Consider the following 21,421-nt stretch of genomic DNA (forward strand, 5'->3'; position numbering starts at 1 on the left):
TATGGCAAGCATCCTCAGAGGTAGTGAGGTCTGCTGGAAGTAGGAAAATGGGTTTATATATCTGTGGAAAGGCCAGGGTGAGACAAAGGACTCTTGTCTGCTGGAGCTAGGTGTGAATGTTTCAACTGACCACTTTGATTAGCATTTAATGGCTTGGAAGTGCCTGGGGGAATCTTTCTTTGAGAGGTGATTTGATGTGCCTGATTGTTTACTCTCTGTTGTTTTGCTGTTGTAATTTTTGAGTTTACAGATATGTAAAACCATTTTCCTACTTCCAGCAGACCTCACTACCTCTGTGGATGCTTGCCATAGATGCAGGCGAAACGTCAGGAGAAAATCCCTCTAGAACATGGCCATATAGTCTGGAAAACCTACAACAACCCATATAGTCTCTGTTTAACCATCTTGTTTGATAGCCTCCTCCTTTTCAAAGAAAGTTAAACTGTGATTAAATGTTGTATTAATTGCAATGCCCCAAAATTCTTTTTAAAAAAATTAAGAGACAATTTCCTCTTTTCTAATCATGTTTATTCAAGTAGAAAGTAAGCTTATATGGTGTGAGTTATAAATAGAAGAAAATAAGAATGTTGAAAATTATCAATACAATCCAACATTCTGCAAGATATATTTGAAATTCAATATAACATTACTAGAATGCTTTTACTTACCCATTCAAGACTTGGAAATACAAAAATAAGGGTTAGCATTGAAATTCCCTGTATTAACTGGGCCCTGTGGCTTCAGGGATATTACAAGTCTAACCCATCTGAAATTGCTTTTAAACACTACTAGGCTGTTATGAAATCTAGCCAGGAGTTGGTGATAAACGGCATTAGAAGAGTGAGAATTGTAAAATACCAGCAAAAGACTATGACAACAGATACAAGCATCTAGACATCAAAGGCTTGCTGGAACCAATTACTGGGCCAAATTCATGCCAGTTGCAAACTTACTGAACAAACAGGGGTGACTGTGCCCTATTCTTTAAATATCATGTAAGGAATTGCATAATATAACATATCAAAATTGAACTATTGAAGCTTGCTTCTTAAGATGTGTTGCATGCTGTGCTATTTTGAAATAGCAATAGAATATGTAGCAATTCTATGAAGTCTCATTGTCTGTTTGTGTCGATTCTGGCTGGGATGGCTCTGAATCTGAAACAGAAGAGACAAAAATGACATTCTCACTCAATCACGGGTGATAAATATGGATTTGTGTACTTTAACAGAGGAAACTATCCAGGATAGGTGGAAAAGAGAAATGCATGTGTAGTGTTTATTTGAAATTAATCCAGAGCTTTCTAAATGATGAATTCTCATTTTAATGCCTTCTTCTTTTAAAACTTTAGGGCTAAGATGGTCTATCAACAGTAGGACTGGCAGAAAAATTTAAAGATGCAAACATATTTGGAATAGAAACTGAATGCTTCCTTTTCAATATTTATTTACAGTATTTCTATACTGCTTTTCTCACCCCTAATAAGGGTTCATAAACATCGTAGAACAGTGGTTCTTAACCTGTGGGCTGTGAGGATGAAAATTTGGTCTGCGAGCCTCCTTCCTCTTTATTTATTTTATTTATTTATTTAATTTCCACTCCTTTTACGCTGCCTGTCACTCCTTCCCTATTGTTGACCATGGCATATACTCTATATCAGAAACTAGAGCTGATATGGTCTATCCAATGCAATTTTCTGAATCAGCACCCCAAACCAAATCTGAAGTTGACCAAAAACTGATTCGTAACCCTTTTGGTACTAATGTTGGAGAGTGGTACTAATGTTTCCACTACCTTGGCAGCCACCTCTCCACCAAAGTCAACATCAACACCGAAATACAACACTGCCTGAGCTCTGCAAGCGCAGGATTTTTCCGAATGAAGCAGAGAGGGTTTGAGGACAGGGACATCCATAGGGATAGCAAGGTGCTTGTTTATAAAGCTATTGTCCTCCCAACCCTGCTATATGCCTGTGAGACGTGGACTGTCTACAGACGTCACATGCAACTCCTGGAACGATTCCATCAGTGCTATCTCCGGAAAATCCTGCAAATCTCTTGGGAAGACAGGCGGACAAATGTCAGTGTGCAGGAAGGAGCAAAGACCACCAGCATTGAAGCGTGGTCCTCCGCCACTAACTCTGCTGGACTGGCCACGTTGTCCGGATGCCCGACCACCGTCTCCCAAAGCAGTTGCTCTACTCCGAACTCAAGAACGGAAAATGGAATGTTGGTGGGCAGGAAAAGAAATTTAAAGATGGGCTCAAAGCCAACCTTAAAAACTCTGGCATAGACACTGAGAACTGGGAAGCCCTGGCCCTTGAGCGCTCCAGCTGGAGGTCAGCTGTGACCAGCAGTGCTGCAGAATTTGAAGAGGCACGAATGGAGGGCGAAAGGGAGAAGCGCGTCAAGCCAATCCCGACCGAGACCGCCTTCCACCTGAAAACCAATGCCCTCACTGCGAAAGAAGATGCAGAGCAAGAATAGGGCTCCACAGTCACATACGGACCCACAAGAATACTGGAAGACAATCCTCCTCGGAAAACGAGGGATCGCCTAAGTAAGGAGGGTGGTCCCTGGTCAAGTAGTCCCTGATCAAAGTGGTCCCTGGTCAAAAAAAGGTTGGGAACCACTGCTGTAGAATTAATGCAGTTTGGCACCACTTTAACTGCCATGGGTCAATACTATTGTTTCATGGCAGTGGTAGTTGCAATTTTAGTTTTTTAATACTGGTAGCCAGTTTTTTAATACTGGTAGCAACAGCACAACAACAGAGAGGAAGCAGGCAGGGACATCTAATTACCTCTCAACAAAAGTTTGCTCCAGGCACAATCAGCCCATTGTATGCTAATCAAGGTGGTCAGTTGAAACATTCACACCTAGCTCCAGCAGACAAGAGTCCTTTGTCTCACCCTGGTCATTCCACAGATATATAAAACCCTTTTTCCTAGTTCCAACAGACCTCACTACCTCTGAGGATGCTTGCCATAGATGCAGGCGAAACGTCAGGAGAGAATGCCTCTAGACCATGGCCATACAGCCCGAAAAAACCTACAACAACCCAGTTGCCCTTTATTTGTTTAAAGCTGCTAAAAGGAGAACGGAGTACATAGATCAGATTGGGGTGCAGTGTAGGGGAGACGAGGATAGTTGATGCTTATATCTTATATCTACCTGTATATTTCTATTTTATTTTAAGAGGAGTAGATGTATGTTGGATGTTGTGTCTGCACTGTCTGTTTTTGATAAGGCCAACTGGCTAATCAATAAAAATTGTTGTTTTAGTTTTACAAAGTCTTTAACCTTTTCTCCCGTGGACTCTTGGTATATGGCAATGTAGATTCAGGTGTGCAATTATCCTTTATTTATAGGGGGTTTGTTATTGCCTTACTCTTACTCTTAAACTTAAATTAGTATGATCTTCCCAAAGGGATTTCTGTTGTCCTCTATAAAAACAAACAAACAAACAAACAAAATCACTACACTACGTTCGGGCTCTCAATCAGCCTAGGTAATAATTTTTGTCTTATTCTTAACAACGCCACCAGAGCATGAATATACGAGGGGTATTTTTTAAGTACGGTCCACTTTGTTGTAGATACTAGTAGTTCGTGCGCATACTGCAACGAGCGCGAGCGTCATGTACCGGCGTGCCTCAGGAACAACTGTGCTCAGTTTCCGCTCTGTAGCTAACCTGTACGGTTCTGTTCTGTGCTTTAAAAATGTTTAAGACTATCAGCTCACCCTCCGCATGTGAGGTTCGCTCAGTGATACGGTTTTTGTCTGCAAGGAACCTGCCTGCTGCAGAAATTCATCGACAGATTTGTGAAGTGTACAGTGATACTGTTATGAGTAAAAGCAAAGTGCATACGTGGGTACAACAATTCAAAGATGGCCGTGACAACGTCCATGATGAGGACCGCTCCGGTCGCCCTTCTTTGATTACAGACTATTTGCTGGCTTTTGGTGGCGGCAAGTTTTTATGAAGAGGGTATTTTAAAATTGATTCAGAGGTATGATAAGTGTTTGAACAAACTTGGCAACTATGCCAAAAAATAGAGTGAAGTATGTACTTTCTTAAAATAAATGTACTTTTTAAAAATACTTTTGTTGTGTACTTATGTTCAAACGGACCTTACTTAAAAAATACCCCTCTTAGATTATTTGGGAGACACTGGGTTTGTCCCATATACAGCAAATCTTACCTTCTTGCTGACAGACCTTTCCAATGTGTTTATCAAATTTGCAGATGACGCCAAATTGGGAGGGATAGTTTAACACCCCAAAGGACAGAATCAGAATCCAAAATGACCGTAAAAGATTAGAGCGGGGGTCCTCAAACTTTTTAAACAGAGGGCCAGGTCACAGTGCCTCCAACTGCTGGAGGGCCAGATTATAATTTGAAAAAAACATGAATGAGTTCCTATGCACACTGCACATATCTTATTTGTAGTGCAAAAAACACTTTGAAACAATACAATAATTAAAATGAAGAACAATGTTAACAAATATAAACTTATTAGTTTTTCAATGTGACTACTTTTGGCTGATGAGATAGGATTTTGTTGTTGTTTTGTGCTTTCAAATAATTTCAGACTTAGGCTGACCCTGAGCGAGGGCCAGATAAATGACCTTGGAGGGCCGCATCCGGCCCCCGGGCCTTAGTTTGAGGACCCCTGGATTAGAGAGCTGGACCCAAACTAACAACATGAATTTCAACAGGGAGAAATGTATGATACGACACTTAGGAAGAACAAATGAAATAAATAGATATAGAATGGGTGACAATTGGATTGGAGTCTTAGTAGGCCACAAACTGAACATGAGTCAACAATATCTGCAGCAGCTAAAAAGCCAATTCGATTCTAGGCTTGCAACAATAGGCATGTAGTTTCTAGATTGAAAGATGCAATAGTTCCACTCTATTCTCCCTTGCTAAAGAACTTATTAGAAAAATGCTTTTGTGGGTCTGACTTTTCTAGATTTGATTATTCACAGTTTTGATTAAAATGTTCTATTTGGGAATGTAGCTCCTCCAGTGCAACTTGTGACTGTATACATATGGAGATGTCTGCCTCTGGATCACAATGAATGCATTGGGGGGGGGGGGGGGAAGCATAACGTAAACATATCAACAGGTTTTTGTTATAATAATACACAACTAAAAGAAAGATTTGGAATGAAGCTTAGATTTTTAAAATATGCATTTTAAAAAAATCTCAGTTAAAGAAATGGTTTCTATTAAGGTAGGATTGTGTGTTAGGATGGGACTTAAGAGGCAACCTGAAGTGGAAAACTGGCTTCTTAGGCTGAGCGCCTATCTGAAGTCCAGACTGCGATTTAGGTTTTCTTTTGTATGACAATGTATTTTTTCTAGCTTTCTGGTTCTTTTCTATTTTCTTGTTGTACTCACTTGGAGGAAGAAGCGAATCTGCAACAAACAATAAAGAAGTATTTACTCACTTAATATGAATTTACTAGATTCCACTTCCCATTGACTCTAGTCAGCATGATCAGGAATAATGGGAACTGAAATACAATAATATTCAAAAGGCCAAACTTCCCCACCTTCATGTAAAAAAATCAAATTATATAAATTTCATGATCTTGTAAAGTATTTTAAGAAAAATATGAGGCAATCTAAGCCTAGGGAATATGCTTTTATTACAAATAATAAACCTTTGTAGAAAGAACTTTTTAAAAACCCAGAATATTTGACTGCCAAATGACATTTCTAACAAACTATCATCCAAAAGGAGTGATATTATACCACACATTAAAATACATGTACATGAGGTATGCACTATAAGAATCAGTGGCAAATATCAATTATGATGTGTTGTGTATACTGCCATACTGCTAGACTAGAGATAATAGAATCATAGAATCAAAGAGTTGGAAGAGACCTCATGGGCCATCCAGTCCAACCCCCTGCCAAGAAGCAGGAATGTTGCATTCAAATCATCCCTGACAGATGGCCATCCAGCCTCCACCACATTCCGGGGCAGAGAGTTCCACTGCTGAACGGCTCTCACAGTCAGGAAGTTCCTCCTCATGTTCAGATGGAATCTCCTCTCTTGTAGTTTGAAGTCATTCTTCCGCGTCCTAGTTTCCAAGGAAGCAGAAAACAAGCTTGCTCCCTCCTCCCTGTGGCGTCCTGTCACATATTTATGCCATGGATGTAGCATACCTGGATTTCAGTAAGGCCATGACCTTCTGGCAAACAAACTAATCCAATGTGGGCTAGGCAAAACTACGGTGAGGTGGATCTGTAATTGGTTAAATGGACGAACCCAGAGGGTGCTCACAAATGCTTCCTCTTCATCCTGGAAAGAAGTGATGAGTGGAGTGCCGCAGGGTTCTGTCCTGGGCCCGGTCCTGTTCAACATTTTTATTAATGACTTAGATGAAGGGTTAGAAGGCAGGATCATCAAGTTTGCAGATGACACCAAATTGGGAGGGATAGCCAATACTCCAGAGGACAGGAGCAGAATTCAAAACTATCCTGACAGATTAGAGAGATGGGCCAAAACTAACAAAAGAAGTTCAACGGTGACAAATGCAAGATACTCCACTTAGGCAGGAAAAACGAAATGCAAAAACGAAATGCAAAGATACAGAATGGGGGACAATGCCTGACTTGAGAGCAGTACATGTGAAAAAGATCTTGGAGTCCTCATGGACAGCAAGTTAAACATGAGCCAACAATGTCATGTGGCAGCAAAAAAAGCCAATGGGATTTTGCCCTGCATCAATTGGAGCATAATGTCTAGATCCAGGGAAGTCATGCTACCCCTCAATTCTGCCTTGGTTAGACCACACCTGGAATATTGTGTCCAATTCTGGGCATCACAATTGAAGAGAGATATTGACAAACTGGAATGTGTCCAGAGGAGGACGACTAGAATGATCAAGGTCTGGAGAACAAGCCCTATGAGGAGCGGCTTAAGAAGCTGGGCATGTTTAGCCTGAAGAAGAGAAGGCTGAGAAGAGACATGATAGCCAAGTATAAATATGGGAGAGGAAGTCACAGGGAGGAGGGAGCAAGCTTGTTTTCTGCTTCCTTGGAGACTAGGACGCGGAACAATGGCTTCAAACTACAAGAAAGGAGATTCCATCTGAACATTAGGAAGAACTTCCTGACTGTGAGAGCTGTTCAGCAGTGGAACTCTCTGCTCCGGAGTGTGGTGGAGGCTCCTTCTTTGGAGGCTTTTAAACAGAGGCTGGATGGCCATCTGTCAGGGGTGCTTTGAATGCAATATTCCTGCTTCTTGGCAGGGGGTTGGACTGGATGGTCCATGAGGTCTCTTCCAACTCTAGGATTCTATGATTCTGATTCCTTGCTAAATAGTCACATTCCCTGACTATGTGCCTTCACCTTGGAACTATAGAAGTCCCCGTATCTCTGAGGAGCAGGTGTATAGATGAGTGAAAGCTGGGGAGAGTGAAGAGGTCTCACTGGGCTGCCACCAGCTGAGACAGGTCGTGTAGCTCTGGCAGGCAGGCATACAAATGGGTGAGCCTTCACCCGCACACATACCAGAGAGAGCTATAAGGCCTTTATCAGCATCTGCTGGTCAGAGCTGTGGGCAGCCAAGTGAGGCCTTTTAACTATCACTGACAGGCATGAGGGTGGCTTTGCAGCTACAGAGGGAAGCATAGTTGCAAAAACAATCCCCACATAATAGTCGCATCACCTCCAAAGGAGGGGAAAGAGTGACTATTACGCAGTGAAACACAGTATGTTCTCTTTACTCTAACTTATTAAAAAAGAAACAAAACCCTAGAGAAAAGATACTGGGGTTCAGTTTCCAGAGATAATGTAGCAGGAAATGTCATGGTTTTAAGAGAAAGTTGCATAAAACTATTCTTGTTGCTTCTTTTAAATAAGTAGAGGGTTTGGGTTTTAAAAGGAGAAATATAACTTTACCATTAGGCTGATAATTCTTTTTTTCCCATTCTTCACGCTGCTGAAGCCAGTCATCCCGGTAACCGCTGCTTATCAGTTTGCTGAAGTTAACAGGTTCATTTTTTTTGTGAATAGGCCTTACACACAAAAAAAACATTAAAACAGAATTAAGCTTTAAACTCATCTTTTATTTTATTATCATAAAATATTTCATCTTTCTTCAATTTAATGTACAAATATAAATGAATAATATATTCAGCAAAGTTTTCATTAAAATTGTAAATATCTATATCTATATATAAAAATGCTCTGTGCGTAATGAGTACCTTAAAAACAAAAGAACCAATGAGCGAAATCACACCAAATTTTGGCAAGAAAATGCCTCACAACACAAGGAGTGACCAGAACTCAAAACATTATGATTTTGTCATTTGGGAGTTGTAGTTGTTGGGATTTATGGTTCACCTATAATCAAAGAGCATTCTGAACTCCACCAACGATGGAATTGAACCAAACTTGGCACACAGGACTCCCCTGACCAACAGAAATCACTAGAAGGGTTTGGTGGGCATTGACCTTGAGTTTGGGAGTTGTAGTGCATCTACATCTAGAGAGCACTGTGGACTCAAACAATGATGGATCTGGACCAAACTAGGCATGAATACTCAATATGCCCAAATATGAGCACAGATGGAGTTTCGGAGAAATAAACCTTGACATTTGCAAGTTATAGTTACTGGGATTTATAGTTCAGGGGACAGCTAGTGAACTATAAATCCCAGTAACTACAACTCCCAAATGTCAAGGTATATTTCCCCCAAACTCCACCTGTGTTCATATTTGGGCATATGGAATATTCGTGCCAAGTTTGGTCCAGATCCATCGTTTGAGTCCAAAGTGCTCTCTGGATGGAGGCGAACTACAACTCCTAAACTCAAGGTCAATGCCCACCAAACCCTTCTAGTGGGAGTTCTGTGTCCCACGATTGGTTTAATTCTATCACTGGTAGAGTTCAGAATGCTCTTTGATTGTAGGTGTACTATAAATCCCAGCAACTACAACTCCCAAATGACAAAAATCAATTTTTTGAGTGAAGGACATACATTGGGTTGTTAGGTGTATTGTGTCCAAAATTGGTGTCAATTGGTCCAGTGGTTTTTGAGTTATGTTAATCCCACAAACAAACATTACATTTTTATTTATATAGATAACCATGATCAGTCTCTCAGTCCTAACAACAAAAGACAGCTTGCTTTTGCTGTCTCTACCGATAGTTATCAACACAGTAATTTGGCAAAGGCAGAACAAACTGGTACCATCAATACTGTCATCCAGCAACAGGTTAGTAAATTTTGAGGATTCACTCACAGAGTGTCATTATGAATGCATTTACATTGGAGAAAAGAATTACCCTGTACATTCAACAGATCTGGATTTTAAAAATAAATATTATTACTAACATTGGAGGGAAATAAAGCCGGTTTCCTCCATGGAATTCCTTAGTTGCAATTGGCTGTGGTGTTCTGTATGAGTATTTTGGTGTTATAGCAGGAAGCTTTATCTATATAAAAAGAAAATCAGTTTATTAGTTAACACAAATAATATCCATACAAGTATCCACACAATTAAAAGGAACAACAGAAGAGAAATAATACATGCAGAAGTATTGCAACCTGGTTGTTGATATTGTTTTTAAAAAATCATTATGGCATTGGCGTGGGAATTTTAGCATTTTATGTTCTGTGCTACCTCATTTCTCTCTGCCACTAATACTTTCCCTCTCATCCCTTTCAAATCACATTCTCTTTTTAACTTCTGTTTGCCTGTCAAATATAGTTTACCCTCTCCTTAGCTAGAAGAACATCACTCTCTGCATGACTTTTTGAAAAGCTCATAAAAGACTTTTAAAGAGTAGGTTCTTGTGGGTTTTTTCGGGCTATAGAGCCATGTTCTAGAGGCATTTCTCCTGACGTTTCGCCTGCATCTATGGCAAGCATCCTCAGAGGTGTGAGGTCTGTTGGAAGTAGGAAAAATGGTTTATATATCTGTGGAATAGCTGGGGTGGGGCAAGGAGCTCTTCCCTGCTGCAGCTAGGTGTGAATGTTTAGCTGATCACCTTCATTAGCATTTGAAGGCCTGCCTGAGCCTGGGAAAATCTGTTGCTGGGAGGTGTTAATCTGTGCCTGGTTTTTTCCTCTCTGTTGTTTAGCTGTTATAATTTTAGAGTTTTTTAATACTGGTAGCCAGATTTTGTTCATTTTCATGGTCTCTTCCTTTCTGTTGAAATTGTCCACATGCTTGTGGATTTCAATGGCTTCTCTGTGTAGTCTGACATGGTGGTTGTTGGTGTGGTCCAGCATTTCTGTGTTCTCAAATAATATGCTGTGTCCAGGCTGGTTCATCAGGTGCTCTGCTATGGCTGACTTTTAAAGAGTTTTACAAGTTCTTAAATTTAGGAAATTACACAACTAATATATCTTTTGTATTGTCGAAGGCTTTCATGGCCGGAATCACTGGGTTGTTGTAGGTTTTTTCGGGCTATATGGCCATGGTCTAGAGGCATTCTCTCTTGACGTTTTGCCTGCATCTATGGCAAGCATCCTCAGAGGTAGTGAGGTCTCACTACCTCTGAGGATGCTTGCCATAAATGCAGGCGAAACGTCAGGAGAGAATGCCTCTAGACCATGGCCATATAGCCCGAAAAAACCTACAACAACCCAATATATCTTTTGATTTTTATATACGCAGCTCAGTTTGATGCAATCTAAATGAAATACTATCAATTTTGCTAAGATATGTGTGTGAGAGAGATCACAATGCAAGCAGAAACATATGTAAAGTAACATATAGCCTAAATCCAATTGCTTCCTGGTCTGCTAAACAGGTTACTTTGAGATGTAAGACTCTGCAAGTCGTTTGCAATCTAAATAGGAGTGCCTCTATCTCTTTAAAATCTTCCTTAGAGGTCTCCCAAGCTTTACAGAGCCTCAGAGAGTAGGAAGGCATAATGCCTCATAGCCTGTTCTGAATATAGAAATGTGGTAAGACCATACACCTTAAAAACTAAAAAGATCTTATCCTAAAAGGCTACCCAAGCCCTACGCACTGGTCATATGGTTTTGAATCAATCTATAAGGATTTTCAACATCATAGGAAAGCTATAACAAAGAAGATTTGTATGGTAACAGAGCAACAAGCAGACAATAAGCATAATAATAAAAACAATAAACATAATAATAATAATAACCATCATCATCATCTACTGTTTACTGCTGATCAGTCTAGAAGCAGAGTATGAAGTATATTTTAATATCACAAATTGAGTGCCACTTTCTGAGAGCAGCTAGTGCCCAACAACAGAGCAGTGGGTGGGATTTATTTTCAGTTCCTCCTTCAAGATGCCCAGTCCCAAACTTTTTCTAATTTGCAGTCAGGAACTTTGCTTGACAACTTTAATTTTAGTTCACTAGGGCCATACCACCAAAGTCTGAAACTGATCATACAAATGTCCACTTGCACATACCCACCCAAGTGCAAGAAAGTGATCTAATAATGTGGACATTCCCTAGACATCTACTAGTATCTAAAGCTTTTGTTTGACATTCTCAAAACTTTTGTTGTTCATTCGTTCAGTCGCTTCCAACTCTTTGTGACCTCATGGACTAGCCCACGCCAGAGCTCCCTGTCGGTCGTCAACACCCCCATCTCCTTCAAGTCAAGCCAGTCACTTCAAGGATACCATCCATGCATCTTGCCCTTGGTCGGCCCCTCTTCCCTTTTTCTTCCATTTCCCCAGCATAATTGTCTTCTCTAAGCTTTCCTGTCTTCTCATTATGTGGCCAAAATGCTTCATCTTTGCCTCTAATATCCTTCCCTCCAATGAGCAGTCGGGCTTTATTTCCTGAAGTATGGACTGGTTGGATCTTCTCGCTGTCCATGGCACTCTTAGAACTTTCCTCCAACACCACAGTTCAAAAGCATCTATCTTCCTTCACTCAGCCTTCCCTATGGTCCAGCTCTCACATCCGTAGGTGACTACGGGGAATACCATTGCTCAAAAACTTTCTCAAAACTAAGGACATTTAAAAAACATACGTGTTCTGGTACATGTTGCTGAGATACCCCCTTCACCTATATGAGTTCTTTTGGACCTAATTACTCCTACACTGGCAACTGACACAAAATCTTCACACATAATGCCTCTGAGGGCATGTTATATTTCTCAGATGTACATCATCGCCATGCTTCCATCAAACAATCAAACAGGGCCAATTGCTCCCACTTTCCTTAGTTGGTTTTGAGTGCTCTTTACCAGTAGCTGTAAGACAGAAACTGAGATGCTCCACTGGTTCTTTGATATTCCTATAGAGCAGTGGTTCTCAGCCTGGGGTCCCCAGATGTTTTTGGCCTTCAACTCCCAGAAATCCTAACAGCTGGTAAACTGGCTGAGATTTCTAGGAGTTGTAGGCCAAAAACATCTGGGGACCCCAGGTTGAGAACCACTACTATAGAGTATATGGACATGTAGCTCAAAAAGATGCCATGTATTTTCGAGCTACATGTATGGAAAACGTATTCCCCCTACAACTGGATAATTTTTCTTCATGCTAAAAAGGACCAATATGGGATACATGGCAACAAGTCTAGATTGCTCCCTTAGAACTTCACTTGGATTTGTTTCTTATCACTTCTCACTGTCTCAAGTTTCTCACTGTCTCAAGCTTCATATGTTAAAAAGTACATTTTCATCAGGCTTGAAAGTATAGCTCCCAATTTCTTTGCCAGTTAGACAATCCAGCAGCCTCCAGAGAATCATAGGCCAGAGGTGCCATTCCCCTCTATGGGGCAACACTAGTCATATGGATATAGAAAACTGTATTAAAGTCTGCTGAACAGTTAACTTTGGTCAAAGTGAAACCAAATGCAAGTACTTTTCCAGAACCATGAAACCTTAAGGCAAAATGCCTTTGATGATAAGTGGAATCAGCTAAAAAAGAGGTGGACTGGGTTTCAGTTCTTCAAACTGAAAAGGGAGGGGGCGAAATATGAAGGGGAAATTAACATTGCTTCCCATGAGCTAACTCTGAGAATTGCCCACATCCTTTTTTAATTGTGCATCCTAAGGAAATTTCTTCCAAAAATAGATTATATCCTTTCCCTTAAGACACCAAGGGACTGGGTGATGGGCTCCATAGTAAAGACTGGGAAATGGTTCTTTACCTGAAAGGAGGTTGTATGGGATCAACTGACACTTAGCCTGTACAGGCAATCCCCGAGTTACAAATATCTGACTTACAGAGAATTCCTAGTTACAAACAGGGGTGAGATAACAGGAAATGGGAGGAAATCTACTTCTAGGAAGTGAAATTCACTCCTAAAAGGGTTATCACGGGGAAAAGGTGTCTCCACTGAATCTTTATCACCCATTTTTTCGACAACAACCCAGAATTTTCAAACTCCAACTGTCACGGGGACAGAAAATGAAGTGAAATCTTCTGAATAGGGGCACTGACAGCGAAACAAACGTTACAGGGTATTAACCCTTCCCTATGCTATCCAAAATGAGGGAAATTGCCTGGAGTTACATTTTAAAAGTATATCTATTCCAACTTACATACAAATTCAATTTAAGAATAAATCGACATAACTTGCCTTGTTTGTAACCCAGGGACTCCCTGTAGTCAAAATTTCTAATGAATTGTAAGTTTGATTTTAAAAACCATAATTCCATCACATGAGTTTTGCAGTAGTGACTTGGCAGCCTTAGCAACTATATTAGGATGTACAAGCTGTGGTTCAGGGTTCCCACTCTATTCAGATTCTGGCCTGTCAGGGTAGGGAACAAAGATATACTGTATATACTCGAGTATAAGCCTAGTTTTTCAGCCCCTTTTTTAGGCTGAAAAATCTCCCCTCGGCTTATACTCGAGTCAATGTTATTTACTATTTTACTCTGTTATTAGTATTATTTCTATTGCATTAATTAATTTACTCTATTTATTATTATTATTACATTTATTATTTTACTCTTTATTGTAATTATAACATTTATTATTTTCTCTATTATTGTTGTTATTACATTTATTATTTTACTCTTTATTGTTATTACATTTATTATTTTACTCTATTTATTATTGTTATTATTACATTTATTATTTTACTCTCTTATTACTGTTATTACATTTCCATTATTTTACTCTATTAATATTTTATTACATTTATTATTTTACTCCCTTTATTATTATTGGAAGGATATATGAGCACATTTACATTGAAGAAGGTTAGAATAATGGTTTAATCAGAGTTGGCTTTGTCTTAAATTACAATTGTATGTAAATATTTTTGAATATTTACTGTACTGACGCCTCAATTAATGTAATTTTATTGGTATCTATTTCTATTTTGAAACATACCAGCTGCTGCATTTCTCACCCTCGGCTTATACTCGAGTCAATACATTTTCCCAGATTTTTGTGGTAAAATTAGGTGTTTCAGCTTATATTCGGGTCGGCTTATACTCGAGTATATACGGTATTTCTTTTTCTAAATGAAGCTGAATGCTTAATTCTTCATCAGCATAACCTACTAATTTTTCCTGGTGCACCTAGAACAGTGGTTCTCAACCTTTCTAATGCCATGACCCCTAAATAAAGTTCCTCATGTTGTGGTGACCCCCAACCACATTTTCATTGCTACTTCATAACAGTAATTTTGCTACTGTTATGAAATGTAATGTAAATGTCTGATATGAAGGATGTATTTTCATTGTTACAAATTGAACATAATTAAAGCATAGTGATTAATCACAAAAACAATATGTTTGGGGGAGTGTGGGCAACGGATGATGGGATGTGAAGTACCTTCAACCGATGCAGCTCTGACTTCCAGAGACCACTAAGACATCCCCCCCCCCCCCCGAAATACAGACCAGGACCAAACTTGGCACACAGAACCCTAATGACCAACAGAAAATACTGGAGGGGGTTGGGAGGAATTGATAGTGAATTATGGGAGAAGTAGTTCACCTACATCCAGAGAGCACTGTGAACCCAAATTACTATGGATCTGGACAGAACTTGGCACAAATACTCAGTATGCCCAAATCTGAAGACTGGCGGAGTTTGGGGAAAATAGACCTTGGCATTTGGGAGTTGTTGGGATGTATAGTTCCCCAGCCATCAAAGAGCATTCTGAACTCCAACAATTAAATTGGACCAAACTTGGCCTGCAGAACTCTCACGACCAACAGAAAACACTGGAGAGATTTTGGGAAAATAGACGTTGGCATTTGGGACTTGTTGGGGTGTTTAGTTCCCCAGCCATCAAAGAGCATTCTGAAATCCAATCACAATTAAATTAGACCAAACTTCAGTTGTGTGGAAGGGGACTGGGTTATCTGAGACCCCTTCCATAAAGCTGCATAAAATACACACTGAAGTGGATTATCTGGCTGTGTGGACACAGATAATCCAGTTCAAAGCAGACAATGTGGGATTTCATTCAGCTGTGTGGAAGGGGCCTGGGTTATCTCGGTCCCTGTTCCTTCGCTCTTTCGCTTGCCTTGCAACCTCTTCTCTTCCCTTCAGTCTCCTCTCACGCTGTTGCTTTCCCCATTCACCTCGCGCGGAGGCCATTGGCGAGAGCGCAAGGCAGGCGACGAGGGGTTTCTGGGACGGCAGGCGTCGCGCGGAGGCCTCCTCGCCTGCCTCGCTCTCTCGCCGATGGCGACGGTGCAAAGCAGGCGAGGAGGCCTCCGCGCGAGGCCTGGCATTGCGGAAGCTCTCCTCGCCTGCCTCGCTCTCTCGCCGATGGCCATTGGCGAGAGAGCGAGGCAGGTGAGGAGGGCTTACACGACACCAGGCCTTGCGCGGAGGCCTCCTGGCCTACATCGCACCCTCGCCATCGGCGAGAGAGTGGGGCAGGCGAAGGGCGCTTCCGCGACGCCAGGCCTCGCGCGGAGGCCTCCTGGCCTGCTTCTCTCTCTCACCAATGGCGACAGTGCAAAGCAGGCCAGGAAGCCTCCGCGCGAGGCCTGGCATCGCGGAAGCCCACCTCTCCTGCCTCGCTCTCTCGCCGATGGCCATTGGCGAGAGAGCAGGGCAGACGAAGAGGGCTTACACAACGCCAGGCCTCGCGCGGAGGCCTCCTCGCCTACCTTGTGCCCTTGCTATCGGCGAGGGAGTGGGGCCGGCGAAGGGTGCTTCCGCGATGCCAGGCCTCGCGCGGAGGCTTCCTGGCCTGCTTTGCACTGTCGCCATCGGCGAGAGAGCGGAGCAGGCGGAGGGCGCTTCCGCGATGCCAAGTCTCGCGCGGAGGCCTTCTGGCCTGCCCCGCTCTCTCACTGATGGCCATTGGTGAGAGAGCGGGGCAGGCAAAGGGGGGTTCCACGACGCCAGGCTTTGCGCGGAGGCCTCCTCGCCTGCCTCGCGACCTCGCCATCGGTGAGAGAGTGAGGCAGACAAGGCGGGCTTCGCGTGAGACCTCGCGACCCCGCCGAAATGGCCAGGCGACCCCCCTGAGGGTCGCGACCCCCAGGTTGAGAACCGCTGACCTAGAAGAATAACTCCACTTCACATTGATGTATTAATGGATCTGTCCACTTACTCTTAAAGCAAACATCTTTTTCTTACTTATTTGTAAACATACTCGATTGTATATTTTCTCTCCATCGTTACTCAAATGAAATCTCAATTTTGGAGAAACTCACCTCTTCCTTTGTGTTGCCTGGTGAGCTCTCCATTTGTACTTCATTTTCCTGATGAGAAAGTATTTATATAAAGACACAATTAAGGCAGTTGTGCTATGAGATTTGTGATAAAAAATATACCAATACTGATTATAAAATTAGCTGTAAAATGAAGTCTAGGAAAAACCAGTTCTGAAACATTATTCTTTAGTTAAGAAACACTTGAAATGTTCTAAAATATTAAACTCTCAAAACTCAAGAATAAAATAGTAGTGACACAGGTTCTTATTAATTACTTAAAACTCAACCAGACTGTTCTGCCTTCATAAAGACTAAGAGCATTGTTATACTATATGTGAAAGTGTTGTATGTGATCATTAGCACGGTGTTAAACACATGTAGTTAAATTCCCAAGTGTAAATACCTTGCAGTCCAAAATATTGTCTCTGTCCTCACATGAAAGGACTGTAGATGTTTATTTGTCTATATATAAAAATAGGCCTGTGCGATCAACAAAAAAAATGTTTCAGTACTCATTATTAAATCAGGGGGACGGTGAATTGTTTCTAAAATGCCTTTAAAATATTGTTAAGGGTCTGTATCGTAACTATAATGACATAACAAACTTTTTGTTAAGAAATTGCACAAGTGATGAGGCTTCCAGGGCTCCTTTCTCCCTCATTTTAGAGCTATAGGGATGAACAAAACCCAGCCTTCTTTGGTGAAGAAGCAGTGCACACGATGGAGAAGAACGAAGAATGCACAGAGTTGGTTTTGCTATCTCTGGTGAAGCATCTGACCAAAGCACTCACTGGCATCAGCGAACGGCTCTCAACCCTCCGAATTAACCTTGCCAAAAACCAACAGGCAACTATCATAAGTGCCTATGTACCAACACTAGATTTTACTGTCAGCTGCACACTGTCCTATTGGAGATACCTAAGGAGGACAAAATCATCCTCCTGGGGGACTTTAATGCAAAAATCAGACAAGACTTTGACCATAGGAAAAGACGGGGTTGGAAACAGCAACTTGAATGGCATCCTGCTTCTCACCAAATGTGCGGAACACAACCTTGTCATCACCAACACACGACAGCTCAAGACATTATGGAAGCACCCGCAGTCAAAGCACTGGTACCTCTTAGACTACATAATCACACATGCCAGAGACCACTGTGACGTGCTTTTCACAAGAGCCATGACAGGTGCTGACAACTGCTGGACAGACCACAGACTAATCCGATCCACAATGGCTATCAAGATCACCCCGAAATGTAGACTCCAAGGAAGAAAGACAAGGTGCAAAATGAACACCCAAGCCCTTCGGGAGCCCTCCAAATGAGCCCTTCTCCAAACAACACTCAACGACCATCTACCCATAGAACACCCCCAAAAATGTTGAGGAGCATTGGAACAAACTGAAGACCTCCATCATCACAGCCTGTGAAGAAACTATTGGATACCAAACCAAGAAACATCAAGATTGGTTTGATGAAAATGACGAGATCCAAGAGTTAATTGACAAATATGTATGAATGTATTGCTCGGATGCAACCACAAGATGGCAGTATATAGATAGAAATGTTACCTCAGAATGAGAGATGACAAATGGAAGAGAGCTAGAACATCAGCAGGGAAATAGTCCCCCTCAGAGGGCCAAAATGTTGCCATGGAGATGTTCTAAGGGAGGCCTCAGAGGGACAGGCAAAATTGGAAACAAGCTGCAGAAAGCAGCCCTTAAGATGGCAAAACTTGGATAATAATTCGGTTCTCTACATAATTCTATATTCAAAGCAGTATATTTTTTATGCATGGAGAAAAGTATTAAACTGAGTTGATCTGTGCTGAAAAGCCAAATACTGAAACCTTTCTAAAACACTAGTGTATGTACCTGCCCTTGCCTAGGCATACATTTTCTAAATGTAAAGCTAACAAGGAGTACTTCTATAAAATAGCATTAAAAATGCACTGCTGGGCAATGGCAGGTACATAAGCTAGTGTTTATGAAAAGAAGGGGGGAAGGAAAAAAGGAGAAATATTGGGAAACAAGAACAAAAAACAAAGGACAATAGTAATAATAACTATAGCACACTGAATCTAAAATATACAGGGAAATGTATGTCTCCTCCAAATCAGTTATAGAATCATAAGAGTTGGAAGAGATCTCATGGGCCATCCAGTCCAACCCCCTGCCAAGAAGCAGGAAAATCGCATTCAAAACACCCCCGACAGATGGCCTCTGTTTAAAAGCCTCCAAGAAGGAGCCTGCAAAACAAATTAAACAATGTTAAAAAAACCCAGAAAAATAGAGAATAGAAAAGCTGTTGGAGACTCTAATTATTGTTGAGGATAACTATATACTTTGCAATATGTAGAAACTAATATCAAAAATAGTATATTATAAATTAATGTGTCATTCCAGAATATTTCTAGATATTTAATTAAAATATATAACTATAGATTAAGAGAGTTTCTATCTATAAGATTCAATGAAGCATGAAGCATGATTTTTTTTACTTCTACCATATATTCAAATTGTAATGAGTGAAAGAGAATACAATTGATCTGTGGAGTACAGAGGGAACAAGTGACTTATATTGCTAATATGTATCAAGGTTAATGAATATGTATCAGTCTACTTTGCGATCTTAACGCATCTTTATAATGAAATATTTTAAAGTAGATAAGCAGGGAATACGCTACCCTCACCACACATCTTCTTGGAGGATTGGCAGGGGCCATTTACTATGTTTACTCTTCTAGGGCAGTGTTTCTCAACCTTCCTAATGCCACGACCCCTTAATACAGTTCCTTATGTTGTGGTGACCCCCCCCCCCCAACATAAAATAATTTTCGTTGCTACTTCATAACTGTATGTTTTGCTACTGTTATCAATTGTAATGTAAATATCTGGTGTATTTTCACTTGACTGAACCAAATTTGGCACAAATACCCAATACACCCGAGTTTGAATACTAGTAGGGTTGGGGAGGGGTTGATTTTGTCATTTGGGAGTTGTAATTGCTGGGATTTATAGTTCACCTACAATCAAAGAACATTCTGAACTCCACCAACAATGGAATTGAACCAAACTTAGCACTCAGAACTTCAATGACCAACAGCAAAAACTGTAAGCGTTTGTTTGGTGGGCATTGAACTTGAGTTTTGGAGTTGTAGTTTGCCTACATCCAGAGAGCACTGTGGACTCAAACAATGATGGATCAGGACCAAACTTGGCACAAATACTCAATATGCCCAAATGTGAATACTGGTGGAGTTTGGGGAAAATACATCTTGACATTTGGGAGTTGTAATTGCTGGGATTTATAGTTCACCTACAATTAAAGAGCATTCTGAACCCCACCAACAATAGAATTGGGCCAAACTTCTCATACAGAAACCCTATGACCTACAGAAAATACTGCATTTTCTGATGGTCTTCAGCGACCCCTCTGACACCCCTCATGACCCCTCCAGGGGTCCCAACCACCAGGTTGAGAAACACTGTTCTAGGGGCACCTGCACATTTCCAGAGGACAAGCTTTGTTGCACTTCTTGTTGTTCTGCATAATCACTGATACTGGAAAAAACTTCAATTTGATTCTGTTGCTTCAAACTTCCAGAATGATTCCTGGTCATTCTACTTCTATGTGTAACATCCATCCAAGTGTCCACCTCCTGTGTTTGGGGCATGACTTCCTCCTCCTCAGAAAGATCCCCGTATGATTATCTTGCAGGACAGTTTTGTTGTATTCAAGGCAATGTCTTTTCCCCTAATATCTTGTAGTGTGGATACTACGTGCTCAAGAGTGCTACTGACTTACACTTCACATCATCTGGCAAGAACACAAACACTCCATAGCTGTTGCAAGTGACTTATCAGGTCTCTTGCCATCCATCTTTAGCAGTAATTAAGTAAGAAATTAAGCAGAGAATGAACAGAAATTTAGGCTTCCCTTGCAGACTCCCCTGCCAAATATCCATTTGTCTCGCCATCTTGTACTCTGCGCTCCAGTACTGGTGCTGTAGCTATATAGAGAGCTAGTGGCAGTTAGCTCCTCTCCCAAGAAACATTTGACTTACTTTCTGTATGAAGATATTCTTCCCTCCTGAGACCAGTTGATCAGGCAAATGTCATGAGGCTGACCTGAAGCTATAAACACCAAAATAACAGAACTCAAAGGAGCAAGCAAACTTCCACCCTATGCATAAAAAACTGCCTTCCTTTCAATAACAAACAAACAATACCAAAAAAGCTTAGCTCAACACAACACAACCTCAGGTGAACAAACCAACAGTTCAACAAACTCATCCAGATGACTGTAATAGGCAGTAAGAGCACCTAGAGCTTCGGAAAGCTTCTGTTCTGTTCTGTTCTTCTGTTCTAGATGCTCTTACTGCCTATTACAGGGGAAACCAGCTGATCCCCAACCCATCTAAAACACAGACATGTGCCTTTCATCTCAAGAACAGAGAAGCATCCCGAGCTCTGAAGATCACCTGGGAAGGAATCCCACTGGAGCATTGCAGCGTACCCAGACACCTGGGAGTCACTCTGGACCATGCTCTTACCTACAAGAAGCACTGCCTGAATATCAAGCAAAAAGTGGGTGCTAGAAACAATATCATACGAAAGCTGACTGGCACAACCTGGGGATCACAACCAGACAACCTTGCGCTGTGCTACTCTGCTGCTGAGTATGCATGCCCAGTGTGGAACACATCTCACCACACTAAAACAGTGGGTGTGGCTCTTAATGAGACATGCCGCATTATCACGGGGTGTCTGAGTCCTACACCACTGGAGAAATTACACTGCTTAGCC

General features: G+C 41.3%; 1 protein-coding gene across 3 annotated transcripts in view; it reads right to left on the bottom strand.

The window, feature by feature from the left end:
- Positions 1 to 506: 506 nt before the first annotated feature.
- Positions 507 to 21,421, bottom strand: part of C6H7orf57 (chromosome 6 C7orf57 homolog) — a 42,039-nt gene continuing 21,124 nt past the window's right edge. Inside the window, exons 6-10 of one of the 3 annotated variants that reach the window (XM_060781531.2) lie at positions 16,616 to 16,663; positions 9,369 to 9,469; positions 7,930 to 8,045; positions 5,413 to 5,430; positions 507 to 1,157 (exon numbers count right to left, since the gene is read on the bottom strand). In XM_060781531.2, the coding sequence (XP_060637514.2) occupies positions 1,105 to 1,157; positions 5,413 to 5,430; positions 7,930 to 8,045; positions 9,369 to 9,469; positions 16,616 to 16,663 (336 nt within the window). In that variant the 3' untranslated portion in view covers positions 507 to 1,104. Of the gene's footprint in view, positions 1,158 to 5,282; positions 5,431 to 7,929; positions 8,046 to 9,368; positions 9,470 to 16,615; positions 16,664 to 21,421 lie in introns of all 3 variants that reach the window. The other 2 variants (XM_067470157.1, XM_060781532.2) reach the window with 2 other exon arrangements.

Source organism: Anolis sagrei, chromosome 6 (assembly GCF_037176765.1).
Source record: "Anolis sagrei isolate rAnoSag1 chromosome 6, rAnoSag1.mat, whole genome shotgun sequence".
Classification (NCBI taxonomy): Eukaryota; Metazoa; Chordata; class Lepidosauria; order Squamata; family Dactyloidae; genus Anolis; species Anolis sagrei.